We start from the raw sequence: 17,350 nt of genomic DNA on the forward strand, positions 1-17,350 counted from the left end.
CACCTGATCAGGTAAGAAATAATTACCTGGCCTTGTTAGAGGAGATCATTAAGGGAGGGAATATCAGTAGAAAGAAATTACCTGCTTATTTCAATACACTGCTACCACCTGATCAGGTAAGACATAATTACCTGGCTGTGTTGGAGGAAATCATTACGGGAGGGAATATCAGTAGAAAGAAATTACCTGCTTATTTCAATACACTGCTACCACCTGATCAGGTAAGAAAAGAAAATAACAAAGTAGAAAATCAAGACTAATGATAAGGAGGTTTCACAAATGATATTAGATATGTTTCTGATGTCTTAATTACAATCCACATCCCTTTTCATGAATTTGACCTACCAAATTAGGGTATTTACCAGATTTGTAATACCACGAGCAACACAATGGGTGCCATTAGTTAATCAGGATTTGTTTACCCTTCCAGAGAGCCTGTTATCATCTTCAATTTTTGGTGGGGTTAGTGATTCTTAGTCCTTACTTTGCTATGTTGCGTATTATTATTTGTATATTTGTCTTTTCCATTTTTAGCCATGGCGTTGTCAGTTTATTTTCAATTCATGAATTTGACTGTTGATCTAACATCTTTCACCCTTCTTTTACATTAATTGCAAAAAGCAATTAATCACAATTTTCACAATTTATAACCTTATATTATATAGTTTGTTTCCCATTTTTCAGGTGAAGCTGTTCTTATCTCTCCTTCATAAGAAGATTTTAGAAAGATTGCTTCCTATTTTTCAGGTGAAGCTGTTTTTATCTCTCCTTCATAAGAAGATTTTAAAGAAAGGTAAAGAAGTGACAGAGAGTGATTTGAAAGACATGCATCAGAAGAAAGTGTTTTGATGGATTTTGTATCCAAACATGTAAAATGACCATACTTTTTAGACATTTATAGTTTTCTAATTAAAAGTTAGTAATTTCTAATTAGTTATTGATGTCATACCCCTTACTTCAGTGCTTGTTGTGGGTTTGCTGTCTGTCATATAAAAAAGACGAAGTGGTATGAATGCTGATGAGTCAACTCTTCACAAAAGACCAAACGATGCATATTTCTTTTATTATATAAAAAAGAAGATGTGGTATGATTGCCAATGAGACAACTATCCACAAAAGACCAAAATGACACAGACATTAACAACTATAGGTCACCGTATGGCCTTCAACAATAAGCAAAACCCAAACCGCATAGTCAGCTATAAAAGGCACCAATGAGACAATGTAAAACAATTCAAACGAGAAAACTAACTGCTTATTTATGTAAAAAAAAGAAAGAAAAACAAATATGTAACACATTAACAAACAACAACAACGGATTTACAGACGGCTCCTGACTTTGGACAGGCACATACATAAATAATGTGGCGGGGTTAAACATGTTTGCAGCATCCCAACCCTCCCCTAACCTTGGACAGTGGTATAACAGTACAACATAAGAACAAACTATAAAAATCAGTTGAAAAAGGCTCAAGTCATCAGATGGACAAGTGGATAATAATCAATACATGTATTGCTTCAACAGAACTCCTGACATATTTGAGAATTAAAAGATTGTTGCAATAGCAGGAAAAACAGGAACAACCCGATGAGGTTTCCGTCTATGATAAAATTGAGAATGGAAATGGGGAATCTGTCAAAGAGACAACAACCCGACCAAATAAAAAAACCAACAGCAGAAGGTCACCAACAGGTCTTCAATGTAGCGAGAAATTCCCGCACCCGGAGGCGTCCTTCAGCTGGCCCCTAAACAAATATATACTAGTTCAGTGATAATGAACACCATACTAATTGCCAAATTGTAAACTAAACTGAAATTAAAATAATACAAGATCAACAAAGGCCAGAAGCTCCTGACTTGGGACAGGCGCAAAAATGCGGCGGGGTTAAACATGTTTGTGAGATCTCAACCCTCCCTCTTTACCTCTAACCAATGTAGTAAAGTAAACGCATAACAATACGCACATTAAAATTCAGTTCAAGAGAAATCCGAGTCTGATGTCAGAAGATGTAACCAAAGAAAATAAACAAAATGACAATAATACATAAATAACAACAGACTACTAGCAGTTAACTGACATGCCAGCTCCAGACTTCAATTAAACTGACTGAAAGATTATGATTTCATCATATGAACATCAGACACAATCCTTCCCGTTAGGGGTTTAGTATCATACCATCATAACATATATGAGAAGAACATAACCCGTGTCATGCCAACAACTGTTTTTAGAATAAATGTGTTTAGTTCCGAACGCAAAGACCTTATCAGTGACTCAATATTAACGCCAAAATATGCAATCTTTAATGACTTGACAACAGTATCGTAATTATATCCCTTCTAAATAAGTCTATTCAAAGGTTTGCAAGCCTGTTGCAAGTATTCAAGCAAGCAAGTATTCAAACCTGTTGCAAGGCAATTTTTCTCCTCTATCCAATCCACCATTATTTTGCAATGGCAGTCCTTATTTCAAATATTACATGGCCTGTATCCCGTTAAAATAAAATGTACCTATTGGTGTAATTGTTGAATTTTTTTCTCGTCCTGAAAATGAATGAAATATTTTCCACTGGAAATTAAACAACCACCTATCAATGAACTTCTTGACATTTTTTGTGTGACATTTGTCTTACTTATGGAATGTTGGTTGTTACAATTAACTAGACAAAAAAATGTAAAAAACATATTCATTCATACACAGAAAACCGTCAAAAGATACCAAAGGGACAAATATAGGTCACTGTACGACCTACAACAATGAGCAAAGACCATACCGTATATTCAGACAATGTCATTATAATTAAAACAAAAAGACCAACAGACAACAACAGCACTTAAAAAACAGCTAAACAGTTAAAAAAAAAGACCATCATATAAACAACAGAACATAAAAAACCCTAAAGACTTAGCAACACAAGTCCAACAAAAATCTGGGTCAAAATCAGGTGCTCCGAAGATCCTGCTCCACAATGTTATAAAAATATAATAGTGCTGCTATGAACAAACTGATGGTTATTCAATGTTAGAAAAAGGTAAAATAAACCAATATAATTGCATTACTTTTATGACGGGGTTAAACGAATCCCTGGAGGTATCATTTGTCCATAAATCAGTATATATTGATTGCACATGACACAATTTGCTACCGAATTCTTCGTGTGATTTTTTCTTTTAGCTACCAACGCTTTCTACGATGTAAATTTTTATATCCCTTATTTAGCTCACCTGAAATATCACCGTCGTCCGTAAACTTTTACAAAAATATTCTGCTCTGAAACTACTGGGCCAAATCTAACCGAACATGGTCAAAATCGTTATTGGGGAGTCTTATTTAAAAATTTTGTCCGGTGACCCGGACAACCAACCAAAGGGGTTAACATGCAGTTTTTAATTAAAAAAACTTAAAGAAAGCTTATGATTAAAAAACCAAAACATTTACAGCAAATCTGACAGGGTTAAATTGTTTATTTCGATCTTCTCTCTTTAAAGCCAATTCCTACCCCATTAACACATCTAGTGTAATGAACTGGCAAAAGTCCACTGCTATAAAATGCATGACAAATCCTGTGATTAACCAAGAACTCATCATTCGGAAGGTAAGATGATGACGACCATACATAGGAATGTGATTTCTCCTTGGTACACATCAGTCTTACAGATGCTACATGTCCTTTCATAGTTCTTTGAAATACTTTTAGCTTTCCATTACACATACTGGTATGTGCCTCAAAGAGTTCTCCATATGTTTCCAAAGATTTTTCTGCAGTTACAAATAATCCTTGGTCTACATCCTGGCTTCTTGTTTGGAAATAGGTGGATGGAAATGAATGAAGTTCTTTCGAATTGTCACTTCCAAGTTGTTGTTTAATCCAAAAGTCTAAAAGTTTCTCTATAATTAAACTATTGTTAACTGGCTTATTCAAAGTTGAAGTCAAATAACCCTTTACTTTTTTGACGTTTTTCCAAAATTCTACTTTTGACAGTTTCGTCACCAGGAATTTCTCTTCTAAAATTGGGTGGACGTTTTCGTGAAGAATCTTGTTTTTCAGTAGCCATGACTGACCATGAAAGAAACTGAAGGAATGAGCAGATATTGGATATGAAATTATTAGGAGATTATGTTTCATGATATTCAGTATCAACTTAGAAAAATGTGTCTGAAGGTTTTATAATAATTGATTTTTGTATAAATAAAAGTGATCTATGCAAATTTCTTTGATCTTTACATGGCTTTTTCAATAAATTAATTTTTATTTTATTTTTTATAAATTCTGTGATTTGTTGTAAAAAAATAGTATTTCATTTCTTGCTAAGTGAATAACTACATGTAATCCCCTAATTGCCTCTGGAATTGACATGCAATCCCCTATTTGCCTCTGGACTTGTTTATATCTATTGAACAAATTTATGATGTCACCTGCAGAGTCAGCAATTTTCTGTACAAATAACCTGGGGATAAAATTAAGACCAAATTATCTTTGAAGTCAGTATAAATATTTTGTTTGTGTGCTTTCTAAATAATCCTAAAAATGAGTGATAAGAAAGTTACTATGAAATTAAGTGATCTTCAATTAGATACTATAAAACATTTATTTGGGCATAATGATTGGGAAATTAAAATTCTTGATGACTCCACTGTTGCTATTGAAAATGGCGGGAATGCACAAAATCTACAAATGACCACAGAACAGAGTACTCAAACAGACAATAATGATGAAGATGAAGATGATGAAGACAATGACCAGCCTGAATTTGTTATACAGCAAGACCCGTACAAAGGAGAATGCAGATATTGCTTTTGTAAGCCATGCATTACTGATGATCAATACAGACAAATGTGGTGGCATGGTCAGTCAGAAGTAGCCCATCAAAGACACTCAAATTTGAGAAAGGAACACAACAAAAGATTTTGGACTATGCTTCTCCATCGTAGTGCCTGGAATGGTGATAGATATATGCTTATGAAAGCAGATGCCATGACCATGGACCACAGAAGCCAAATATTTGACTGGCATAAGAAAGACATTATGCCAAAATGTGTTGTGACACGTGAGCGTTGTTGGTTTCCTAATCCTGGTGGGTTTTCATATATGGGAAACATGAGGGAATAGTTTTTTTGTATTCTCCTGCAGGATGTTTTATTAATTATATCGAAATCCTTTGTTCTGTATATAACACAGTTTTGGAGGGAAAATGATTGTGACTGGATAAAATTCAATACTATGACTGTAATTGCATTTTTGGGCAAATTAGCTGCATATTTATTTGGTTCTTTGAATTATGAAAGAAATATAAAATGGATATGAGGATTAAATAGGAATGGAATGAATTTATCACAACAGTTAAGGTCTTTGTTGATATTGTGCATGGAAGCATGGCTGCATGCATGGCAACATCTACTTCCTGTGTAAACAAAAACAATATGTATCCGCCCAGCTATCAATCAAGGTATATTTCAAATGAAAAGTTCCTTTGCTTCATGATTTGTTTTAGGAATATAACAAAATAGAATTAGTTAATAATTTTTATTTTTCTTGCAACAGATAATATAGTTCAGTTCTAGGCTCTGTGACAATTTTTTTTTTCTAAAAATCACTCTTTGAACAAGGTTATTCTTTAAAAAATCTGTCCCTGATATGAATGTGGCAAAGAAATTTCAATTTACCACTATTTCGTTCATTGGCTGCTATTTATACTCTTTTCCTGGCCTTTAACAATACAACGTACTAAAAACGTGTAGCTGATTTTACAGAGTTATTTCCCTGTAGTGTTAGGTACCACCCTAAGGAAATTTTGGAGGTTTTGGTTATTATATTGAATAGTATTGATTGTAACGATAAGCAAATATGTTCAGCAAAGTAGGTTCTACAAATAGATTCGTATGACAAAATTTTTTAATTGACCCCTTAAAGGGTATTTGCCTTTTAAGGACAATTTTACACAATTTGTTTATCATATTTTCTAACTTTAAAAAATCTTCTCTAAAACTACTGAACCAATTCAAACCAAATTTGAGCTGAATGGCCCTTGGGTTATCTAAAATAAAGTTTGTGTTTTGTTTTTTGTTTCTTTAATAAAACATGGCTGCCATGGCTAAAACATGAGGTAAAATCCAGTTTTTGGCTAAAACCTCAAAAACCAAAGCAAAGCATTTAAAGCAAATCTGACAGACAACAGTAGCAACATTCCAGCAGCACCTGCATACGGGGTATATATCTCCCAATTGATTCGATATTCCCGTGCTTGCATTTCCTATCACGATTTTCTTGATAGAGGGTTACTGCTCACAAGGAAGCTATTAAACCAAGAGTTCCAAATGGTGAAATTGAAATCATTCCTTCGTAAATTTTACAGACGCCATCACGAGTTGGTTGACTGTTATGGAATAACCGTTTCACAAATGATATCGGATATGTTCCTCATGAACGTGATCAACCGAATTATACTATTTACCGGATTTGTAATCCCATAAGCAACACGACGGGTGCCACATGTGGAGCAGAATCTGCTACCCTTCCGGAGCACCTGAGATCACCCTTAGGTTTGGTGGGGTTCGTGTTGTTTATTCTTAAGTTTTCTGTGTTGTGTCATGTGCACTATTGTTTTTCTGTTTGTATTTTTTTCATTTTTAGCCATGGCGTTGTCAGTTTGTTTTAGATTTATGAGTTTGACTGTCCCTGTTGGTATCTTTCCTCTTTCTTTTCTCTTTGCTTTAATATATCGTTTAAAAATGAGAATAAAAGAAAATTATGGGTGCAATTTAAGCAGTTATAGATCTTTAAGTGCAAATAATTTAGTTTATATATTTGGTTCATCATTTCAGATTAAAAGAATTCATTACAACACAGTTATGACGAACAGGTTTTATTTCTTAATTGCAAAGTCCTGAAAAGGAAAAAGCACATACTACAAAAATAAAGTAATAGTTTTACTCTCTACATTTTAAACCAAAATATGGCATAACGAGCTCCACTACTTGCAACGCCGAGTTAGAGAACGAAGAACGAGAACTGAATGCGTTTACAGCTACAAACACATCATCATTCTTTGACGGTTTTGTCATCTGTTTTTCAACTTCCGGCCATATATATCCTGGCATCCATAGCTGCCACGCCCCACCATATGGATAATTCTGCCAATAACCGAAAATTCCATTTATTGGTGGTGGTATGTCTGAAAGTGGAAGTCGATATATGGCAGACAAATATTTGTTTGTAACTTTGACAATTTCTTTTCCAACGGAGAAGACCACATCCCTATTATTTTTATTACCATGTTCCCTTTCAATTAGTTCGTTCCAGTATGACATTTCACTATCGGTGTACATGGGTAGTAGTATGGACTTTGTAGGATTAGCTTTTGATGTACCGAAATCGGAAGTTTGCTTTAATGGGGTATCTGATATAGCATATTTGGAGTAAACCGGAGAATTTCTCCACCAAGGGATATTATAAGCTAGAAAAAGTTTCCCAGCGCTGACATCTTTCACTGATTTGGTTATGTATTCTCTGATATGAGGTTGGTGCAAACCTTTCCAGTTCAGCCTTTCAAGTGATAATCTATTGACTGCAAGGATGATCTTTTTAGCACACTTCTTTATCAAAGGTTTATTCTGAAAACAAAACATTTATTTTAATGTATTTGCATATTGTTTAATATACTTTATAATGAAAACAAGAGTATTGTATGTATACGTAACCAATGGCAGTGGTTCTGTATCTGCCTTCCGTGTGAAAATCAATCACGGCTAATACATGTTCAATTTATTTGAAATTCATAAGACCCGAACTTTAGATTATGGTAACACAACATTTGTACTCGCTTAACACAGGTGGTTTCTAGAGTGCATTCATTGCTAACCAAAATTTCTTAAACGTTATGTGGCGTTTGTTATATACACGCTACAAATGTAGAAACAAACACATCGTTTAATCACTGTTTACTGACCCTATTTGAACTTTCAATAACCATGATAACGCATCCACGTGTTGTTGGTAAACAGACTTTTCACAACCGTAAAAGTAAAAATAACGTTCAATCATGGTGAAGTTAGAAACAATGGTAGCGTTTGTTCTAACACAAGATTAACAACAAACTGTAGGCGTTGACTTTCTAACACAAACTACACAAACGACTAAGCGCGCACATGTGTTGATTATTTGTTTCTAAAATACGTTTGTAAAGTTGACGTACAATTTGACAAACTATGCAAACGCTACAAATGCGCCTTGTTGCTTGTCGTTTGTTTGCTAAAACGCTACATTTGTTTCTAACTTCAAACAGATTAAACGAAGTATTTGTTTCTACGTTTGTAAAAAGTCTGATTACAAATAACATTTTAATGCATTATTCAGTTATTGAAAGTTAAAAAAAAGGGTAAATAAAGTCTTATTAAACAATGTATTTTTTCTACTTTTGTAGCGTTAAGAAAACAACAACAAACGCGACACAAAGTTTACAAATCAAGGCAACAGGAGTATACCACTTTTTTAAACTCGTAAATAGATGGACCAAAAAATCGGGGTATAACCAACTAAAACTGAAATTATAATCCTGATACCTTTGAGAACCAATATAGTTTTTATAATATGCATCTAATTAGTATTATATAGATATTTTATTTAAAAAGAACCATCAATTACCTTTACAATGCTTGTCCGTCCATTTCTTGTAATCGTACGTTCGAAGTACAAGTTGTAATAACCATTTCTCTTTTTCTTAATTGCTTTTAAGTGGTGATTCAGCTTAACATTGTGCCTGTTGTTTAAATATATTACATATATATTTTTAATTTAGTTCAGATGCAATGAAATTTGAGAATTGATTTTTCCTTGTTGGCTTTTGTCTTATATTTGCTTCGTTTCATGGAACGAAAATATAAGTTGTTTCATCAATTTAGTAAAATAAAATGAAATATCTGCATTCGCTCAGTTGTACACTTGATCGTTACATTGATATTACAAAAAAACACATGATCAGTTATTATTGTGTTATTCACGCGATGTTTTAATTAAATTTACGGTATTTTCCAAACACAATGTTTCATGTACAGCTCAACTAACAAATGAAAACGTGTGAGAAAATGATGTGTGAAAGAGAAATTTACATTATAAAGTTAATTAACTAATAAGGGTATCAGCCAAGATGTTACTTAACTTCTACATATAAGATTTGAACGAATGCCATGAGTAAAGCATGATCTTAACTTCTACATATAAGATTTGAACGAATGCCATAAGTGAAGCATGATCTTAACTTCTACATATAAGATTTTAATCGAGTTCCATGAGTGGAGCAGGATCTTAACTTCTAAATATAAGATTTGAACGAGTTCCATGAGTGAAGCATGATCTAACTTCTACATATAAGATTTGAACGAATGTCATGAGTGAATCAGGATCTGTTTGCCACTATAGAGAAACATTATAGTTTACATTTTTACCTTAGAATTTTATTTGTGTTCGTTTTTCTCATTCGCTAGGTGATTTTGGGACAGTTGTCGTTTTAAGGTTTTTATATTTGATCATGATTTTTTCGGTTTTACTTTGATGTTGCTATCACCTTTCTCATTTTGAACTCACCTTCGACTCGCCCGAAGGAACTCTTCAAGAAGCTTTTCAGGTATAGAACTAAATCCTGATGTCACTGTTAAAACTTCATTCTCTGCATGAGACGGAGGCGATGTAATAACCTTTGCCGATGCACTTAAACCTGAGCTAATGAAGGAAGCTGTGTCTCTGATATAATTCTGTGCTTCTGAGCTAAGGAATTTATGGTACAACGAATTTATACTACAAAAATAGAACACAAATATGAAATACATTTTAGTAATATTTTTCACTCACGTGTGTTCGACTGTTATTTTCGTTTTAATTCCGGTCCGGGTTTTTCCCCTGACATACTGATATACTTATTAAAGCTTTTAAAATTAATGATTTTTCCTTTCGTCAAAAACATGTACGATTCTTATATTATAAAGTAAGATCAACAGATGGAGGATAAAACGTAAAATCACATAAATACCGAAGAAAATTCAAAACGGAAAGTCTCTAGAACAGTTAAATTTCATTTTCTCTTCAATTACAAACAGAATTGAGTATGGAAATGGGGAATGTGTCAAAGAGACAACAACCCGACCAAAGAGTAGATAAAACCTTTTTGGGCAGAAATTAGTTCTTATTCTCTAATATATTCATCTAAATTAAATGCCGATCATTCCATCTGTCAGTCAAGGCAGGGGTTATGACAATTCACATCCCCATCAAATTATTGTTTTAAGACTCAAAAATAAGATCTTTGAGAAATATATTGAAATAGTTATTTATTCTTGGTCCTATACATTTTTCGCTATGTATTTGCTCTATTAATATATTTTCTAACGGAAGTTGAAATAGGTGTGTATTCTTGGTCCTATACATTTTTCTCTATGTATTTGCTCTATAAATATATTTTCTAACGGAAATTGAAATAGGTATTTATTCTTGGTCCTATACATTTTCTCTCTATGTATTTGCTCTTTTAACATATTTTCTAACGGAAGGGGAAATAGGTGTTTATTAGACCTCATAACACATTAAAAGAAAAAATTACAGTTGTCAACAATATATCGTCGTCTTTCTAAAACTTGTCACACTCAAACTCGCCCAAATATTGTTTGTTGATCTTTGTGTAGAAACGTCTTGAAATTGATTCTATAGTTAAGCTGCGGTTTGACGGACGTATAAACAATAGATCCTTTTAAGTCGGATCTTTTATATTATTTTTGATCTAACATTCTTAATTCATTAAATTAATGCTTAACTTTCCTTGATTTTGACACTTTTGAACTATTATATTTCAGACATTTTGTTTTATTCACCATCAATCATGCATTAATTTTGAATAATTGATATGAATAAAACAAAATAAGATATTACCTTTGCTTGTACATTTGAAGTCCATCATCATCTTTAATTTGAAATCGTTTAGCATCTTCAGGGACATTTGTCGTTAGTACGTCGGTATAATTCGTAAACATTTCCCTGAAATTATATTACAACAGATTTTGATAAAGAAATAACCAACTATTTTTTATCATCAAAGTTTTATACAAAATATAAAGTATAATTGAATTACATTTATGATGGGGTACTTTGAATATCTGAAGGTATCATTTATTCATAAATTAGTATAATTATTTTATTGAATGGGCATGATATAATTTTAAATTAAGATCATCAATCAAGAAATATTACGGTCGTCATCATGAGCTGATTGGCCATTATGATAAAAGTGTGTCAGAATCAAAATATGATTTTCTTTCGCAGTCTTAATAAATTTTCATCATTACCGAACTGAACAAAGAAGTAACACGATGGGCGCCGTATACGGTAAGGGAAATGCTTACCCCTTCCGGAGCACTTGATTTCACTACCTGATTTAAGTGGAGTTCGTGTTGTTTTCTAATTTATGGCATTTTTTTAGTTTTCTAATTAATGACGTATTTCTGCAAAGGTCGGACAAGTGAACTATTTCAATTGTTCATGATTACATTTGATAGTTTAAACTTATTCAGGGATACAGATCTGATAAATGTATGCAACAACTTAGGTAAAATGTACCATTGAAGTTGACTAACTGGTTTCTGCTCATTCGGAAGTAGTTTGTAAGGAGTACTGGTATCCCCTAAATCCTTGTATCGAAGATGTGCTCCACGTACGTGTACAGTAGTATCAGCTGATGCTCCACTGCCTAAAACAAATTTTTGGACCGGAAGTCCTAGTTTTCGTATTGTATCATACAGTAATTTGTGTGCTGGAAATATACATATTATATAAAAATATGTAATAAGTAGTAAGATCAGTTTAAATCATATCAATGCATTATTTTGATAACTAAATTTCAATATTGAATTAGATAATGCAATGTTATAGTGATGATTCATTCAAAAAAATTATTTTGTTATTTCCTACTCAATAAACACTTTTCAACGCCTAACGAACAATAACAAGGTGAACCATCCTTTTTATTATATAATTGTAAAGAGCAGTGTAAATTTTCATTTTGGCAAAGTATAAGAAAATGTTGCTCGGGAAAACATATACCGATGATCTATAAGAAAAAAAAATGAATTGTTCTTTCCGAATATAAAGAAGCTGAAATTTAGAATTATAATTTTAGTTGATGATTTTTGTTTTAAATTTGACTATTTACTTTTTTTAATCTTACGTGTTGCAAAGAATCGCATAGCGCCGAGCTCAATATTGATGTCAGGAATATCTTGAAATTTCATCGTGTAACATCTTCCTCCTACTCTGTTAGAGTATTCGTACACAGCTATTTGTTTATTTAGGTTTCTGAGTCTCCATCCAGCGTATGTTCCAGCTATACCGGCTCCTATTATAGCTACATCATCACATGACCTCGCTTTAAAATATACATCAGAAAATACTGAGTTTAGTAAACATTTAAATATGACATCTTTATGTTACTTGATTGCCCCAATATGAAATAAAACCATTAGATTGTGCGTACTAATTCCAGGATACAACTTTCTGTCTGAAGAATAATCATGTATGTTATTTTAAGATTATGTTTAAGGTGTCGTGTCCCTGAAAAAACTGACTCTATATAGTATCATTTGTTATTTTTATAATATGGATTGAACGTCATATATCAATGTTTTCTTCAACGAATTTCGTTATTCTAGGACATTTGTGAGTTCTGGTACAAATGAATAAAAGGAAGGCGGAAGTATTGTTTGTCCTTTTTTATATCTTCTTTTGCTTTTCCGACCCTATCCACTCGGTTTCCATTTTCTTTTTAGTCCTTTAATTTTACTCCTAGGTTTTCATGAAATAATTATTTTTCTATCGGTATGTATGGTTTGTATAATTCCTCCTTTCACTAGAAACATACATAAAAGAACATTGAACAAACTTTTGGAAACATATGAAAGTGGCATTGCTGGTTAAGTTCAAAATGTTTTTTTTTAAAGCCGACCAACAATATTATTCATTAAACACTAGTACAACGTTATGACAAATGCAGATATGGTCCTTATAATATACCATATGCAAATGAGCCATAGATATAAACAGAAGGAGTGTGGGATTTACATGTCAAACCATTTTTTTAGAAGTACACGTTACGCCGATTTAAATGTCATCGCTTGTAAACATGAAAAAATGTCTTACTAGAATAATTATTATGTAACACCTTGTTGAAAAGGAGTGTAGCATGTATAAATTATCAATATATTTCTGTATAATGTATTGTAAAATTTCGTTTAAGTATATTCTTTTATTATATAAGTTAAATTTCTTATACCATAAATATTATATCTTTATTTATTTACACAGCTACGTTTGCATAGGCACTATTTCTGTACCAAAAATCAGTAGTACTATAATTCCACTTTTGATATTCAGTATATCAGCGACATAATATTTGAACCGACTTTGATAAGTTTGACCCGAACTTATCAAGTCATCTTCTGGTTGCTGGTTAAAATAAGAAAACACTTTAAAAAGCTTCAAATACTTTTTTTTGTACATTTGAAAATGTCTGTACCAAGTCAGGAATATGACAGTTCTTGTCCATACGTTTTTGATGCATTTTGTTTTTTGATTTTGCCATGTGATTATGGACTTTCCGAATTGATTTTCCTCTAAGTTCAGTATTTTTGTGATTTTCCTTTTTACTTGATACAAGTGATAGCCGAAAAATCATTGATGGTAGGGAACACGAGCGACTCGTTCTATGATTTTTCATCAATGTCCTTTTCCAAGCAAGTCTGTCGGCCCTAAACCAACCCTCGTTTTGGGACTGGACTTTTACACATTTAGGATTGTTTTAAACATACGAGTTTAATAAAAGGATTGGCGGAGATGTATAAGAATGCAGTATTTATTACTCATTTTTTTAATCATTATCAAACTGCTACTTATTTTGGATGTTTGAATACGCAGTACATGTTGTATCTGCTCTACCGTAGTAAAATTTAAAATATTATACTAGCTTAGATCGGTCAGGGCTGTTCATTTGGACTGTATTACCGCGCAATTAAAATTTTATTTGTGGTCGATTTGGAGTTTTAGAGTGGTACTAGTTCATATAGCAAATTACTATACACACTTTTGCCTATCTTTGCAGTCTTCTTGTCGTGTTTGGAATTATTGAATTGTATCAGCGTCACTTATGTTCTCTTAAACTGGATGTTTTGTATACATTTCAAGATTGTGATAGTTTTTATAATCAAAATAGATTAACAGGATCATTTCAAATCGTGATTATGCAGATGAAGCATATCTTTTATCTGAAATATTTTACATTTGTTAGTTTTTTGTTATGTTTTGGTAATGTTACGCCCTTTTAGACTTGTGATCAATGTATTTGGCAATCGTCAATTGTAGTGAACATGGTTTATTAAAAAGAACACCAGTTGTTCGACCTGTTAGTCAAATGCTTTTTGTTACAATATACTTTTGCACTTATTTGCCTTTTGAAAAATGTTGTTTGTACTGTTTTTAGACCCCTCTACAACGAAATTTGTTTTACACACATACGTATAAAGATGGCGGTTTTTATCAAACGCAATTATAATTTAAAGAATTAATCATATTTACTACACAAGGCTTTTTGATGATATTTACAATTTTATGACAAGTGCAGTCTTTATAATATACCGTATGGAAAGTAGCCAGTAGTAGATATGTAGGACTCAAATCTATGGCGGGTTCCAAATCTATGGCATATTTCTAATGTATGGCAAATGTGACGTTACAAACGCCAAACAACTCAAATCTTTATATGGCAGATTTTTGTTTTCTCCAAATCTATGGCAGATCTAACATATAACGTCACAATTCAAAAACGCCATATTACATCGTCACCGCCGCAAACGATGGCAGAACCCATAGATTTGAACACCATTCTAGATGACAACAATTTGACGATTGTTTACATAAAGATGCGACCCATACGCCAGAAAAGGGACACAATGTGTTGTACCGGTCGAAGTTCGCTATGAACAAGGACACCGAGCTTTTTCACTAGCGGATATTTCAGAAAAGGAGTTATTAAAGTAAACATTTAACTGTCTACGGTTGGCAAAGTTTATAAAGTGAAACATGAAATTAACGGATACCAATTTTATTTAGATTGTCATAAAATAAAAAAGAGGCCATAACGATGAATAACATATTATTTGAACGTTCAAACTGTTCATTTTTATTTTTCCCCTTTTTTATTTATTAAAAATCCACCTTCTTGTTTGATAAGGGACATAACGTTCATTGACCTTCATTACTAGTTGGTTAAATAAATGCACAGATTAGAAAATGTTTTTTATTACAAGGCACATCATTTCAATCTTGAAGTCTGTATTTATGTTATGAATTCATCATTTACGTGTTTTTGCCGCCATTATTTTGTTGACTAGTATTTACTGTTTATTTCACAAATGTTTATAGACATGCTTCCGTTGTCGTACATGTTCACTTGTTGCAATTTATTTTCCATAGACGTGGACACAATAAAATATCGCAAAAGATTAGGAAATTACAAAACTTGACATAGATTAGGATTTTTAAAAATCTGCCATAGAATTGGAATGACATGACATCTTATTTGCCATAGATTAGGAATCTGCCATAGATTTGGAACCCATCATGGATTTGAGTATCACAGATATAAATCGAAGGAGTGTGTGATTAAAATGGCAAGCCATTTTTGTCTTAAAGTACGCGTTACGCCGATTTCAATTTTAACGCTTGTTAACATGCAACATGTCTTACTGGAATAATTATTATGTAACATCTTGTTGAAAAGGAGTGTAACATGTATAAACTATCAATATATTTCTGTATTATGTATTGTGAAATTTCGTATAAGTATATATATATCTTAAATGACATAAAAAGTAACTTTTACCATAAATATTATATCTATGTTTTAATACACAGCTACTTTTGCATAGGAGCTATTTCTGTACAAAAGCTCCTAGTACTGGAATTCTACTTTTGATATTCAGTATATCAGCGAAATAATATTTGAACCGACGTTGATAAGTTTGACCCGAACTTATCTAGTCATCTTGTGGTTGCTGGTTGAAATAAGGAAAAACTCCCAACAGATGCAAATACAGTCAAATGAGTCTTATATCAGGTTATCTGCATATTGGTATTATAAATACTATATTATATATATAATATTAGCTGTTCGACACAATATGAATGCTTTTGTGTCTCGTTCGCTGCGATCACTCTACAAAACACGTCATTTTATGACTCACAGCTGATATTAACATCGTCAACATACTGACAACCTGATAATCGATACTTACAAAAGTTATTATGCCAAAAAGCTTCATAAAAGAAGATATTGTAGGATTGTCATCGTTCAAATATCCACCAAAGACCGAATGATGTAGATTTAGGCCTTCAATAGTCAGAAAAATTCATTCTGTAAATAGTTAGCGACAACAAGCACCAGCGTGACAACATGTTAAATCGTTCAAACTAGAACCAAAGGTTTCAAGTGGAAAGACAAAAGCAGAGATGCTATAAACTGCAACCAACGACACACAATACATCACTGTATACAAGTGAGGGATTTAGCTAGCTATAAAACATGTGTTTAAGCTTTTGAGTTTGTCATTTGATTAGGAACTTTCCTTTTTTTTTTTTTTAATTTTATGCGAAGTTCAGTGCGTTTGTGATTCTACTTTTTACAGACTCCTTGCTATCATTTTGCGACTCTCGTTTGTGCATTTTCTTTTAAATGTTATACATACAAATTGTTATAAAAGAAATGAACCAGTGACTCTCCTTATATGATTTTATCTTTGTAAATAAAATATGTTTTTTTTCAATACTTATGTTTCAATTTGTATTGAAAACTGCAGTTGATATTGAAAACTGAAATAAGATAAGAAATGACTTACAGGAATAACGACGTCTTTTATGGTGTCTAGCCTCTATAGCCACAACAAATATCATGAAAATTATACCAACAAATTTCCATGCAGACATATTGTAATACTGGAACATGACTGTATGTACATATGTAACTCAGGGAAAAACATCAATTTATATTAACATTATATGCTGATCAAGTTTCTTTTCGATCACGTGTCAATTTAAAAAGTCGCAACTGAAACACATTAACATAACAACTAAAAAAATACAAATGACGTGACTAATTTAATGTATGCAAATGATACGCAACATATATTTTAAGAGGCATTTAAACATGTTAAATGATGGATTTCATATTTTGAAGAAATAATTTAAGGACCCGTTTGACAAGATGTTTTTAAACAACTGTATTTTTTTTTGCAGTTATTCAGGTATTGTAATTAAAAAAGTA

The 17,350-nt window shown here is 32.4% G+C and overlaps 1 protein-coding gene across 1 annotated transcript; it reads right to left on the minus strand.

Moving 5' to 3' along the window:
* Positions 1 to 6,929: 6,929 nt before the first annotated feature.
* Positions 6,930 to 17,013, minus strand: LOC134692620 (aplysianin-A-like). Its single transcript, XM_063553079.1, has 7 exons — positions 16,926 to 17,013; positions 12,209 to 12,406; positions 11,602 to 11,794; positions 10,918 to 11,022; positions 9,583 to 9,792; positions 8,644 to 8,758; positions 6,930 to 7,613 (listed from the first exon to the last, which is right to left on the minus strand). Exons 1-7 carry the CDS (start codon positions 17,011 to 17,013, stop codon positions 6,930 to 6,932), a joined length of 1,593 nt encoding a protein of 530 aa, XP_063409149.1.
* Between the last annotated feature and the right edge of the window lie 337 nt (positions 17,014 to 17,350).

Source organism: Mytilus trossulus, chromosome 12 (assembly GCF_036588685.1).
Source record: "Mytilus trossulus isolate FHL-02 chromosome 12, PNRI_Mtr1.1.1.hap1, whole genome shotgun sequence".
NCBI classification, from domain to species: Eukaryota; Metazoa; Mollusca; class Bivalvia; order Mytilida; family Mytilidae; genus Mytilus; species Mytilus trossulus.

Coding starts and splice junctions, on each gene's coding strand:
- LOC134692620 (XM_063553079.1), bottom strand. CDS start 17,013: ATGTCTGCATGGAAATTTGTTGGTATAATTTTCATGATATTTGTTGTG. Junction 12,407..16,925: donor TAAAAGACGTCGTTATTCCT/GTAAGTCATTTC, acceptor TATATTTTAAAG/CGAGGTCATGTGATGATGTA. Junction 11,023..11,601: donor CCAGTTAGTCAACTTCAATG/GTACATTTTACC, acceptor ATATAATTTCAG/GGAAATGTTTACGAATTATA.